The sequence below is a fragment of the Spermophilus citellus genome (genome assembly GCF_964194105.1).
Source record: "Spermophilus citellus genome assembly, chromosome: 11".
Classification (NCBI taxonomy): Eukaryota; Metazoa; Chordata; class Mammalia; order Rodentia; family Sciuridae; genus Spermophilus; species Spermophilus citellus.
In genome coordinates, this window is record NC_138192.1 from 54,245,830 (window position 1) to 54,260,018 (window position 14,189).

Consider the following 14,189-nt stretch of genomic DNA (forward strand, 5'->3'; position numbering starts at 1 on the left):
CTCTAGGGACTTAAAGACAGGTATCCCCAATGTAGTGCTGGGTGGTAGAAAAGCACACACTGTGGCATCTGGCCTGCGACCCATCAGGCCTAGGACAAAGCCCTCCTAAGGGTGCTTTTCTCATCTGTAACATGGGGTCCCTAGCTCTTGCTTCCAAAGCTAGCAGTGGGGATTTCAAGTCTCTGGCATGCAGCAGGCGCTCGGTAAATATTAGCTCCTTCTATTTTGGTCTTCTGGGTTTTGTTTGCTTGAGGGAGAAGCCACATCATCTGTGGTATTGAAGCGGTGGTGATGCCTAGGGGTATCGAGAGCAGTTACAACGGAACAAATTGGAGTTGGCATCCTCTTTGTTCCTAGTCACCTCTCCAATCCTACTGTGCTGAGGTGAAATAAGTGAGCAGAAGCGTAATTTGATTACTTATTACACTAATTACCATTGCAGGGAAAATATCTTATAATTAAGGGTGACCAGTGACCTTTTAATAACCATGATCGACCTTTTAATAACCAGTTCCCTATTTGTGGAGCTCTAAGTGTCATTTCATATATAAGAAAATTCAGTATCTGAAAAGTGCTTTGAAATCTGCTTTCTGTGGACTAGATCTGAGTGAGCTTACCGTCCTGAGAGATATGCTTAACCATAGAGCAAATGCACAGCAAACCTTATTCTGAAAGTTTTGAGTCATTTAAAAAATAATCACAATTGACTACACCAATTTCTTAGAAAATTGCCTTAGTAAGGTGTAAATGTAGTTTGGGAAATGTCTAGTGCAAATGATGCATGTCCTTTATAATAATCCTTGCTCTTCATCCTTCCAGGTAGGGCCTAGAGGCCCTAGGTTTTTCTTTGTACCTTAAAAGTCTCAGTGTCCCAGCTTGTCACCTGTGAGGAAGGAAGTTTGCATCTGAGATGAGCACATCTCATCTTTGAGATGAGCACAGTCTAAGAACAAAGAGTCCACTCCCTGATTTGCTCCTTTTGTTGTTCCTATCACTTGGAGTGTTGTTTATTTGTCCTGGGGGAGAGATGGCAGCTCCCTGATGTTAAACTCCTGGGGTCTTTTATGTTAAGTTGTTTAATATTTATGTGCGGAGGAGCACAGATACAATTGCTCCTGGTAACTGACAAGCTAAGTTTATAAGGTAGAACAGAAAATATGTCCTACAAAATAGTCTGCTAATTGGAGAAGTACATTTTGAGGCCATTTCACCCTGGTATAATTTCCCTAATTCTCCTGCCAATGATCTGGTTTGGGGAGAAAGGTCATCAGGATTTTGCAGAACCATTGTGAAACATGGGTGTAGAAAGTTTGGTGGAAACAGAGTCTTTTTGAGTAGTGGAGGAAAAACCAAAAGATGAAAACCAAAGAAAAAGGAGATGCAGAGTCTATGCTGTTGATTTTGAAATGTTCTTGCTCTTTGGAAAGCATTAGTTTGTGACAGTGAGTTCACCTGATTTACACAGATGCATTGACACCACCAAACAGGTTGGGAATTTCCATGGAAACTGAGGTTCTAGGACCCAGGCACTCCAGTTCACCCCTCTTTGCCTCATCTCTGAAAAGGCAGAAAGCATAGTACAGGGTGTTTTTAAAATTTTGTTTTGTTTTTTAATGGGCTTTTGGTGAAAGCACATAGAGGTGGGACCTGGTACCAAGAGAAATCTAATAATACTGAACTGGATTTGACTCTGGGGATAGACCAAAGAAGTGTTATCAAATAGGATTTTTCTCCTATTCCTAAGAGAGAGGCAAATATGGAGCCAGGTTGTCATTTTTCACAGGCTGTGCTTAAAATTTCCTTTGAATCATGAAAATAGCCCGTGAAGACAGTTTCTTTTGCAGTCAGGCGTCATCGCTGGCTGCTTCGCCTGTACTGGGGGTGGACCTCGTCTAGGGACAGCAGAGGTGTTTGCGCAGCATTGAGGGGTGGCAGTGGGTGTCCTTGCCTTTGTGGCAGCAACACCTAGTGGCAGGAAATGCAAGTTAGAAGAGCCAGATGCCTTTCTCACCAGTGACAGCCTGGGAAAGCAAGCATCAATGCCTTTGGATCCCCAGCTGCCTTCAGGGTTTTTTAAAACTGATAAGAAAAACAAGTTCCAATCAAGCAGGGAGGTCTGCTAGTGCCCAAGATGAACTTGCTAGTAAATGTTTTTAAAGTTTTAAGTAAAAGCCTCTATGTGAAAAAATGTGAAAATGCTGGTCTTTCCTCCCTGTTGCATGGTGGCTTTCCTGGTCACTGATGTGTTTGACCGGATTTGGGACATTGATATATTATGGTGCCGATGGTTGGAGATTCACTTCCTTATTGTTTGAATTAGGAATTCGCTGTTAACATCTTTGTGCCAGGAAGGATTTCTCCAAAGTTCCTTTTAGTTCCCAAGCCCTAGTTTCTCTGACTTCTGGGAGAGCAGGGATTGGGTTGAATGCATAGGATCTCGTACTTCTCAGACTATTCAGATATTTCACCTGAAAAGGAGAAAGGGAAAGGTGGAAGAAGTATTCTAATTCCCCAAGGTCCCAGCACCATTTTCTGCATCTTATTAGCAAGCCCCTGTTGACATCCAGGTGTCCGACTGTCATCGGGAAACCAGGATATAAAAAAAATGACATAACTAACCAAAAACAAAAAATAACCATAATGTTTTGTTTCAGGATGATGAAATTAACCAGCAGAGCCAGCTGGCTGAAAAGCTAAAGCAACAGATGTTGGATCAGGATGAGGTAAAGACTACAATAAATTCTTTTATATAGAGTTCTTTTATTATTCTTTGTTGTTGATGTTTGTTCCAGAAATTTAATTGGGAAAGAATTTTTATTTTTAAATCACTGAATCATGTGGAAATTTCTTGGTAGATTTCCTTTCGATGCCTGTTAAAAGCTGATTTGGGCTAAATTTAGAAAATAAATGTCTGACTTTGTAGAGCTCTGGGGTTTTGAGAATAAGTAGCTGCTTGTTACCATCGGTCCTGGAAAAGCAGAGATCTCTCTCTTGGTAGTTAGGCAAGGGTGATTCTACTTTGCTTGGACCCAGCACTCAGGGGTCCCGCTATTTTAGGCTATTTTGAATCTGCATATCAGCTGGCTTGGGTCTTAGGTGTAGACCCTGTTTTCCTGCTGTCCTGTAGGGAATCAAAAGCAAAAACAAAATCAGAAGTGGAAGGTAGAGGAAGGGAAAGCAAAGAGAAAAGGAGCCCCAGTGCTGTGTTAGCATATATTTCATACACATAAAAAGAGGCAAATTGTTTTCAGTCTCTTCCTGATAGCATTCAATTCTGCAGTAAATGCCTTTTTGCATTGTGTTTGCCAAGTATTTTACAAACAGGAACCCAAGCAAAGGACAGCCAGCCATTCTATCAGACACAGACCATTAGTAATTCCCTTGCTGAGGATTGCCTGAGTACTTTTTGTCTTTGGTGCCTTAAGGTGCTTTCTGCTTCATTGATAGAAGGCTGCAGATGGGACCCACGATGCAGTGACAGCAGGTGGCTGTCCCAGCCCTCCACAGACATCATCATCTCTGTAACCATTTCCTTCCTCTTCCTCTTTGTTTCTTTTCATCTCTCCAGTGCAATGATTTATGCCTTCTGCCCAAACATTTCCCTCAGGGAGACAGTCTATGCCTTTGTAATCAAATGAACTACAGGTAATTGATTTCTATCTTTCTAGCTGAGGTCTTTCACTGGCCCAGTGTTCCCTGTGTTCTACCTCCTAGGCTATTCCTTGTCATTCCCAACATCGGGACAGCTGCCTGGGATAAATTTCCTTTTTGCTACAGTTCAGTCTCTTAACATTTTTATTTTTCTATACTATCAAGACATTATCTATTCATTATAGGAAAATCAGAAAATAACAACAGGAGCAAAGATGCTGACAAACCCAGACATTCTCTTTTAATCAGTGTGGATGTTCAGGGTATATCCTTCTGTGCATTCTTGATGCACATTAAGAAAAACTTACTGACTGCCTCTTTAATACAGTTTGGGTCAACTTTGAAATCCACCTGTTTACCATAAAAAACATGATGATGTTGTAAAAGCTATATATGTATTATTATAACCCTTAGAAATGATTCCCCCATTTTTGGTTTAATGTGGAATATCCGGACAACTACAATGTGCAGTGATTTTTGATGTGTCATTCATTCTTTGATTTAAGTATACACAGCTTTAAATGAACAAAGAAAAAGGGAACAGATTTTCAAAATAACATTTAAAAAATATTTAGCATCTGCAACATATAGTGGAGTTTCCTGTCATCCTGAGCTTTTCCAACGTGTTCTCTTGTATTTTGCTTTAATATTACTTTATTTTGGATAAAACAAAGATCAGAACTATTTGAGTAGTAACTTCATAAGTTCCATGCGGTCTCATTTCCCAGCTTTTAGCTTCCACGAGAAGAGACTATGAGAAGATACAGGAGGAGCTGACCCGACTCCAGATCGAAAACGAGGCAGCCAAAGATGAGGTGAAAGAAGTTCTCCAGGCCCTGGAGGAGCTGGCTGTCAATTATGACCAGAAGTCACAGGAAGTGGAGGACAAGACCAGGGCCAATGAGCAGCTGACAGATGAACTGGCCCAGAAAACGGTTGGAGAATTTCTATCTAGGGGGTGGGACTTTCTCAGCTGCCATTCTTGTACTTACATTGACATTTGTTGACAGTGCCGAGGAAGGCAGTTGGCCAAATGCTTATTCAGTGTTAGATGCATTCTCCGAGGTCCCTCCAACCATTGATATATTTTATAGAAGTGACTTTTCGACTCATCCTGGAACTGCTTTTCCCAACTATTTTATATCCCAGGAATTTGTAGCATTAGCAGGGACACCTTTTGAAAATAGTCAAGAGAGTATAGACTTAGGAGCCAGACAAGTCCTGATTAAAATTTGACTTCATAACTCATAGGCCTTAGTCAAGGCATTTAAGCTTCTTGAGTATTCATTCCTTTATCTACAAAAATGGCAACAGCATGCTCCTTGTAGGTTGTTGGCATTAGTGAGTTTATGTAAAGCACTTTTCAGAGATCTGTGCATATCCTTCAAGATCAATAAGTAAACCTCACAGCATTGTTATTAACAGGCAAGAATTGGGGGACCTGCAATGCATTCTTCCTGTTTATACCTTCCTGAATGAAATCCTTTCTCTCCCCTCAGCTATTTCTCTCAGCTGTTACCTTCAGAAGCCTGGAACTAAGCTGTTTCTGTTTGTTTGCTGTCCAATTTTAGCCAGTGTTTCAGTCGGCAAGTTTCCTTATTCTCAGATTCTCCCAGTGAAAGGATGCTGTGGGTTTTGCATGAGCTGTGTGCAGGCAAACAGGGCCAGTAAACAGCTGATGAAGTGGCTGGTGGTGGGCTGTGTCCTTTTTTTTACTGAGAAAATGGGTGGTGAAGCTGAGTGGCTATCACCTGCTGCTGTCCTTGGCACCTCTACTAATGACCTGGTATCACGCGATTGTGGTCAGCCTGCTTTGTGAAAAACATCCAGTCCTCCTGGGCCAGGAGGAGCAGCAGATGGCACAGGAAAGTGCTGATCCTAGGACTGCAAAGCTGACAGAAAATGCTACTTGCCCCATACATTCAGCTACACAGAGACACCAATCTAGTGGCTTCCCAACGTGGGGACCCTGCTTCTGTGGATCTTAAAAACAAGATGAAATAAGCAGTTGGCAGCAATGCCAAACCAAACCAAGCAAACCCATCCAGAAGTCACTTAGGAATAGAGACTTTAGGTTTTCTCTGCCTAGTGTTTTCTCCAGGATTCTTTTAACTAGTCGTTGGCATTATTTCCTTCTCAAAACAATGAAACAGTTTCCATAATAAAATTCTAACTTTCTGTCAAACCAAGGTACTATTAGACTGGATTAGAACACTATTTTTAGTCAGATCATTAAAAAATTCTCTGGTGAAATAGCTGCCTGTAGGAGAATTGCATAAATGTCTTTGAATTAGCCTCCACAGCTTTAGGGGTAGGGGAATTATTTCTCTGTAGGCTGAGTTAATACCAAGAGACCAAAATGTGGCTATTCTATTGATGTTGGCAGTTAGTTAAGGATATGTACATGGAGGATGGGAAAGAGAAGAGTTTGTTAAAGTTTGGAAAGAAAATAGAACATTTGTTATTTATTAAGAATCTATCTCTTGTTGAATTTAACTAATTTTGAAAAAATAAATAAATAGTGTTTAATTCATCTTCACTGTGAAGATTAGGAGATTTTTCTAAGTTGTTTTCTAAACTCGTTAGTGTTCCTCTGGGCCATCTCATCCAGACCTATCTATTATTATAAAGTAGGTGGGAATGTGGAAGTGGTCCAAGGAGAAGATTTTTTTTAGGGAGTGGAGGTGGGGACACTTGTAGGTTGTTTGGACCCTGAAAAAAAACATCTGGTGGTAGGAAGAGTGATTCAATGTTATAAACCCAAGGGTTCCAGTTTTAGCTTTATTTATTTTTCAATAACTGATTTCACTGACCTGGGAATTGTTGTCTGACATATAGACACATGATCAGGCCACGTGATATAACTTATTGATATAAAATTCTTTTTATCAAAGAATTCAGTGTTGTGTTACAGTTTGCCTCAAAAAGACTCTATGTTGAAATCACAGGAAATGATAAAAGAGCTCCATCTTACATGAAGCTATTATTATTTACAAGGTTGCGTGCGTGAAATTGATGGGCAACTCTTTTAACTTGTGGTCGGATTTTGTTTTTTCAGACTACATTGACAACCACACAGAGAGAGCTGAGCCAGCTACAAGAGCTTAGCAACCACCAGAAAAAGAGGGCTACTGAGATCCTGAATCTGCTGCTGAAGGATCTGGGGGAGATAGGTGGAATCATTGGCACCAATGACGTGAAGACTGTAAGTCAGCCCTCTTTTTATTCTCTACCCCTTTTTCATAGTGTGGTTGTGAGTTAACAGCCTCTGCATATAATTATTTTAAGCATCCAATGCTTAGCATCCACAAGGTGCTGAGAAATATTTGAATGAGTGAGTGTTGCTGTGAGGAGGATAAAAATAACTTTTCAAATCTAGGGAAGGTCTTCAAATGGTAGTTGGCCTTATGCAAATTGGTTTATTCCTTAGACTTATTTGCCAATATCACAGAAGTTTGGAATCAAATAGCTTAAGCCGCAGTTTTAATCTCAGTATAGTATTTCTCCTTTTCCATAAGAATTAACTGCAGTGAAAATTCTCCATCCAATCAGTATGAATTAGGCAATGTTTCAGGGAAAGTAATAGGATTCTAACCATGGTTTAAGAAATAAAACTGCATTTATTTATCCACACTATGAGAAGTCAGGAATCTTATTATTCAGTGTGATCTGGCCCCACTTCAGAACTACAGAATCAGAATTTAATGAGATTCTTTTGCTGATTAAGATTTGAGAAGCATATTTTGGTTCAGTGAAGTGGCTTGATAATGTCAAGAACTCAGTCTTTCTATTTCCTTTCTGCTTTCAGTTTGTTTGTTCCCTTTTCATACCCTTAGGATATTGCATCATAGTAGCAAGATAGCTGCTATGGCACCCATCATTACGTCCTCAGTCAACCACATCCCCAACAGGGTGGGCTGAAAAGCCTGATGACTTTCACCCAGGAGAGAAATAATCCCAGAAGCCCCCTGCACACTTTCCCTTATACCTCATTGGTCAGAATTGGATCACATGACTACCTCAAATCACAAGGCCAGGGAAGCTGGGAGATCAAGGAGAATGGGATTATACAATTGGTCTAAACCAAGCATCACCCATCCCTTGGGGTTCGGTACATTGGTGTTCCTGATGTCAATGGAGTAAAAGAGAGAGCCCATTATGATCATTAACTGGAAAAAACAGGATAGAGACACTTAAAAAATCAGCTTTATTGAGGTATAAATTACATAAAGTAAGCTTCACATATTTAAAGTGTATAGTTTGAGAAGTTTTGACGGGTACAGACTTGAAGCCATCATCAATCCTTAAGGGAATGAATGTATCTACTGGTCCCCAAAGCATGTGAGGCTGATGGTGGTCTGTTCTGTTTCGTTGATCTGATCTTTATGCCAATACCACAACATGTTGATAATCATAGATTTAAAATAATACAGCACCTATGCAGAGTGCTCATTGATAAATATGTGTTGGTTTTATTGAGCTGGGGAATGATGTTATACCCCTGAGATTCCTCCTCACAAATCACTAAAATGGAATTTTTTGAGTTTAGCCATTTTATCTTTAAAAGGCTGAATTTCATGTCAAAATGCCTAGGGGGAACACTCTGGCTGTGAGACGGAATTGTTAAATACTAGAAAAGGCTCCCAAGATTAGTTTTCCATTTATAGACTATTTTTGGGAAACAGAAAGTTGCCCTTGGATGGTGGAACAGGTCTAGGCTTAGGGTACACAACCTCTGGTCAACGTCATTGTTTCGTAAATCTCTGTTGTAACTGACTGTTTCATGGATCCTTGTGAATGAACTAATTTTAGCACAGAATTTCCAGGTACTATAGGGTTAATCCTATTAAGTTCCAGTTTGGTGGTTTTATATTTGAGGATTTAATTTTTAGAACCATATGTTGGTGTTGAGCAATAAAATTCTGACATTGGGTTGATTAAATGGCCCTCACAATATGAAGGCAGAGTTGATTTATGAGAAGTTGGCGCCTGCTGCTGATAACGATAAAGGAAGGTATTTTTATGCTAAGTTCTAAAATAGAGCTGATGAAAATGCTAATGAAATCAAAGAGTGTCTGGGTGCTTTGGCATTAAAAAGAAAGTCCTTACCTTTGGGAATCTGAAGTATGATTGAGATTATTTTTAAATACTCACTTGGATGCTTTGGAGATTATTTTTGGATTCCAGACATTGGATGCCCCAGTTAATTTCATTGATAACTCTTGCTTACAGACCATTATGTTCTTAGTCCTCCTGGTTTTGGTTTTTCCTTATAATTATAGTTTAATCATTGGGGCAATGAGCGCTGACAGAGGCTGCATGACTTTGGGCAGGTTGCTGTGCTTCTCTGGCCTCTTGTTCCTAATTTGTAAAATGGTCAGATGAGTCCAGATACCTCATAGATTGTGAGCTCAGACGTTACATGACTTCTGCACATACTGGTTAGGTTTATCATTATAGGTTCAGGTATTTTTCTTATTGATTATGACTTTCAACTGATATGGTAGTTATTTTGACGTAGGAAAATAGGCTGATCAAGAATGTCTGTGTCAGTGATCTTTTATTTTCTTTCTAAGACCCTTCTCAGTTCTCACGATTCATTGCATCATGGTAGCAAGATAGCTGCTGTGGCACCCATCATAGACTCAAAAGACTCAGGAGGTCTTTCCTGGTAGGGCTGTATGGTAGGAGAACAGATGGTGTGGGAATCTCCCTCGGCCCTCATTGCAGAATGTGACAGACCTGAACATCCAGGGAACCCAAAACAAAACAAAACAAACAAAAATAAAAACACTACCATATTTCCCTATGTCAGTGGTGTCTTGAAACATTTTCAGAGTCCAGGCAATATATTTTGTCAGTGTAACAGGATGAGCCTAGTAAATGAAAAGATGAGCCAGTGTTAATCATCCAGGTGTGTTAGCACCCACTATCTATGTTGCCGGGCATTTTTTTTAAACCAAAGATGTGTAGGAGTCTAGACAGAAACTGAATAGAAAGATAAAATGATGTGTACAATTATTATGTTTCAATTAAAAATTTTAAAAGGAAGTGTTATACTTTGGATGGGATGTGTTCTTCAAAAAGTCCTGTTAATGTAGAAACTTTCAGAGTTTGTACAATGATTGGATGATGAGAACTGTAACCTAATCAGTCCATCCTAGTTTGAATGGACCGACTGGATGGAAACTCTAGGCACGTGGGGTATGGCTAGAGGTGGGTTCTAGGGGTGTACCCTGGAAGCAGGCCGATTCCCTGTGGCCTCTTCCCCACCTTCTTTCTGCTTCCTGACCCTTTTATGAACTAAGCAGCTTTCCTCTGCTGAGTCCTTTTGCCCTGACCTGCTGCCTCACCTTGGGCCCAGAACAATGGACTGAGATCTCTGAAATAAACTTTTCTTCCTCTAAGTTTTTCTTGTTGTGTATTTTGGTCACAGTGACACAAAAGCTGACTAAAACAGGAAGAAAGTGGAGGTACAGCAAATGAACTGTACTGGGTTGACCGCCTAATTTCTTTTTCCCACACTGATTTCTTTTAGTCTGGTTCTGAGAATGTGAATAATCACTTCACTTCACTTTCACTTGGTCTAGAAATGGCAATACTTTCTCCCCTTCCATGGTCATTCCATGCTTGAGAGACTTAGGGTGGTTGTGGGGTGGACTCATTTCTAGGCAGGTAGAAGGGGCAGGTTCTACTTCCCATTTAACTTCACTATGGTGCAGTCTTTCTAGCTGGATTGGTCATTAGTACAGGACCATATGGTCTAGTATATACAGCTGGGGGCATTGTCAGTCCTTGAGAGAGTTAAAAACAATAACATTTTAGCAGAAAACCGTGGTTTACTCTTTTTGAAATAATAGTGTGTTGGAATTACTGCAAACTCTTAAACACAAGTTTCTAAATATATGCCCTCTATAGTGGTAAGAAGCCTCATAGTTAAAAACCATTTGTTTGGGGTATTCTTTTGTCACATCAGGCACGGACTCAAAATCTCCTTTTAGATCTCCTCGGACAAGAGTAATCTTCAAAGTCTTGTTGGGGAAAGAAATGTTCAGCTGTCAGTTGGCAGCAAGCCTATCATGTGTATATATTTACTCTTCCCCAGCTTACCTGATATGTTAGTTAACTTTTTCTCTCTGTAACCAAAAGACTGGACAACAACAACTTATACAAGGAAAAGTTTACTTTGAGCTTTATTTCGGTTTCCTAGGTTCATGGCAGAAGTTGCAGTGGAGGAAAGAGGCTGAGCTCATGGCTGCCAGGAAACAGAGAGATTGAGGTGCCAAGGACAAAATATAAACCCCAAAGGCATGTCCCCAGGAACCTACTTCTTCCAGTGCGCTAGTCCTTTCAAATGATTAATCCACCAAGTGGACTATTCACAGCTATCATCATCTAATAAAATGTCATTTCCGATTATTCCTGCCTTATCTCACACATGAGCTTTAAAGGGGCACCTCATGCTACACGGTAACACCTGGGCACAGAAGACCAAGAGTCCTATTTTGACAGACCCAGGGGATAAGAGGGGTTTGTTCTTTTCCCAGGATTCCCAGGCTGCTGGCTCAGCATCATCTCCTGTCAGAAGCTAGTGTAGGGTCTGAGTCCCACCTGGAAGACACGGTGTTCTGTGCCCGTCTACAGAGCCGGGCGATGCATAGGTACACCTGGCTGGGCTTTGGAAGATGTTCTGCATTCTTGTTCCATGCTGGGACATAGGCAGAAAAATAAAATTGAACTTAAATACTGTAGGCTTTTCTCACCTAACATCTCCAGGCTCTTGGATTATAAAGGAATGTAATGAGGGGTGGTGTTGGTATGCAAATCTTTGGCAGTTAGAAGTACAACTAGCTGAGCAAGAACTTCCATGAAGATAGAGTTACAACTGGTACTTGTAGATTTTAATCCTGTTAACGTAGATTCTGCCTTGTGTTGATTGATGTTGGCGGTGTCATTATTAAGTACTGTATTGTTATTGATTTTTTGTTTTTTTGGTACTGGGGATTGAATCCAGAGGCACTTTACCACTGAGCTATGTCCCCAGTCTTTTCTGAGACAAGGTCTTTCTGATTTGCCCAGGTTGGCCTCAAACTTGCCATCCTCCCTCCTTAGCCTCTTGAGTAGCTGGGATTAGTGGCTTTTGCCAGTGCACCTGGTCTGTTGTTGAATTCTTATGAGAAGGCTGACACCAAGGTACAGGCACTCAGAACTGATTATTATATTTCATATTAGCTACTAATTTTCAGAGCTGATAACCAATTTCATTTTCCCATCTCGCAAACGTTTACATAAAAAGTAAATATGTACTGAATTAATGACAAGTGGGTGGTGAGAGTGTGCTGTGGAATATAAAAAAAAAAGCAAGCAAACAAACAACAACAACAATAATAAACAAAAAACAAACAACAACAACAAAAAACATACCTGAGTCAGTCCTGAACCCAGTTGCAGCCAATGTTTACCTGCTGGATTCTGGATGGCATTGTCTTTTCCTAAGGTGCGAGGCTTCCCTCTGGTGGTTAAACAAAGTACAAACAGTTCTTGTTCATTTGGCCAATTGCCCTTCCAGACCTGTTTGCATCTTAGCAGATGCAAATATCTTGCATGTCTATCTCAAATATCTTGCTATAACTTTTGTTTCCAATAGAAATTTGAAACTTAGAAAATATTCATCACGGGGGAATGCTGATTGTCAGAATCTTCTGTTCTAATGGTAAATTTCAACTGTTGTTCTCAGATTACTATCTGCTTGGCATGAAAAGAAGTTGATTGGTAGCCATGAAAAGTCATGCACGAAAACTTCAAGAGGAGACTTTAAAATGAATTCACATTGTCAAGGACTTTCTAGGAAGTCCTTTTCTGTCGTTGCTTATAGAAACATTGAAGGCATTAGACTACTTCTCTAACTGAACAGGCAAACTATGGAGAACATGATCAAAATTTTGATTTGTGTTTTTATTGACATTAAAGGTCATCTGTAGGAACATTGGGCCCTACTGTTATTATAGAGAGACAAGGTGTAGGGCATTAAGCAGAACACAGCACAGTTCTGAAGTTATCTCCTTTCTGAAACCTTCAGTGCCTTTTCTCCTGATGTCATCTCTTTTATCTTAAAGATCAGTCGTAATGAAAAACCTGGTTAATTGAGGATTATATTCAGCAGAGGTTTTCAATTGGATGTTTCACCCGAGGTCTCAGAGAACTTGGGGTTGAACGCGTAGTACTTTCCAGAGAACATTTTCAGCTTGCTCCATGATTAAAGATGCTTAGCCAGAAATCTATGGACATCTTGAGCATCTGTGGTCAGGATTCAGGGGGTTCCGTGAGCCTCTGGAAACGGCAGTGATATTTGAGTGTGTTCCCTGCTGTGCTCAGCTGGCAGATGTGAATGGAGTCATTGAAGAGGAGTTCACCATGGCCCGCCTATACATCAGCAAGATGAAGTCAGAGGTCAAGTCCCTGGTGAACCGCAGCAAACAGCTTGAGAGTGCCCAGATGGATTCCAATAGGAAGATGAGCGCCAGTGAGCGGGAGCTGGCAGCCTGCCAGCTGCTTATCTCCCAGGTAGGCCACCCTTTCCTCCTTATTTCACACCTGGTCCTCTTGAGATCTGCTCCCCTCCGTGCCCTTACTGGTGCTGATGGGACATAATGGTGACTGTTTATGCACTTTGCTTTACATAACCATGACCTCCCCAGGCAATGACAGCCCAGGACCCCAGTCCCTCCTCACCCCTCCCTGACCTTCCCCTGCCCCTTCCCCCACTCCTCCTCCTTGCCAGAAATGATTAGCAAACTTTATTTCTTTTTAAAAATGCAGAATAATACCAGCAGCTTACAGTTAGTTAAGAGATTCAGTGACCCTTGACATATATTTTTACTTACAAAACGGTGACATGGCCACCATACCAGTTGTTCGGGTTTTAGGAACAAGAGGTTGCAACATCTGAAAAGAAGAAAAGGACAACAAATTGCAGTAGCAGGGACTATAGGAGCTGGCCCTGAAAGCAGTTTGGGTTTATTCTTAAAACTAGATTTCATTGTGTGAATCACATGAATCCCCTTGAGACTGCCCTCTTTTTAAAGGATGTATGTCTATATCTCCATCTATCTATAGATGGCTAGATAAGTAGGCATATATAATGTTTGGACAAGATTGGGTGGAATCTCTAAAACTCCTATCAATCAATGCAAAATTCCTGAATCCTTTAGTCTCTATAACATATATGATTTAAGATTCCCATCTTAAAAAACAGAAACTACTGCTGCTGTTATTGTTAATATTAATATAGTATCATGTAGCACTTCATCGAGTGTTTACTGTGTGCTGTACCCTGTGCTAAGCACTTCACATGATCTTCCTCACTTGATCTTCAAAAATTCCCTGGTAGGCAGGATTTATTATTGTTTCTCTTTTTCAGATAAGAAAACTGAGATTGAGATTGAATGTATTTTCAAACACAAATAGCCAGTAAATGGTGGTGGAGCTGGGGACTCTAACCAAAGTGTTTTTGAACCCAAAGCCCACGTCTCAGGACT

The 14,189-nt window shown here is 40.6% G+C and overlaps 1 protein-coding gene across 1 annotated transcript in view; it reads left to right on the forward strand.

The window, feature by feature from the left end:
* Positions 1-14,189, forward strand: part of KIF5C (kinesin family member 5C) — a 154,018-nt gene that overhangs the window by 107,789 nt on the left and 32,040 nt on the right. Inside the window, exons 13-16 of the mRNA XM_081262362.1 lie at positions 2,655-2,723; positions 4,380-4,586; positions 6,710-6,856; positions 13,027-13,215. Coding sequence (XP_081118488.1) covers positions 2,655-2,723; positions 4,380-4,586; positions 6,710-6,856; positions 13,027-13,215 — 612 coding nt within the window. The remainder of the gene's footprint in view (positions 1-2,654; positions 2,724-4,379; positions 4,587-6,709; positions 6,857-13,026; positions 13,216-14,189) is intronic.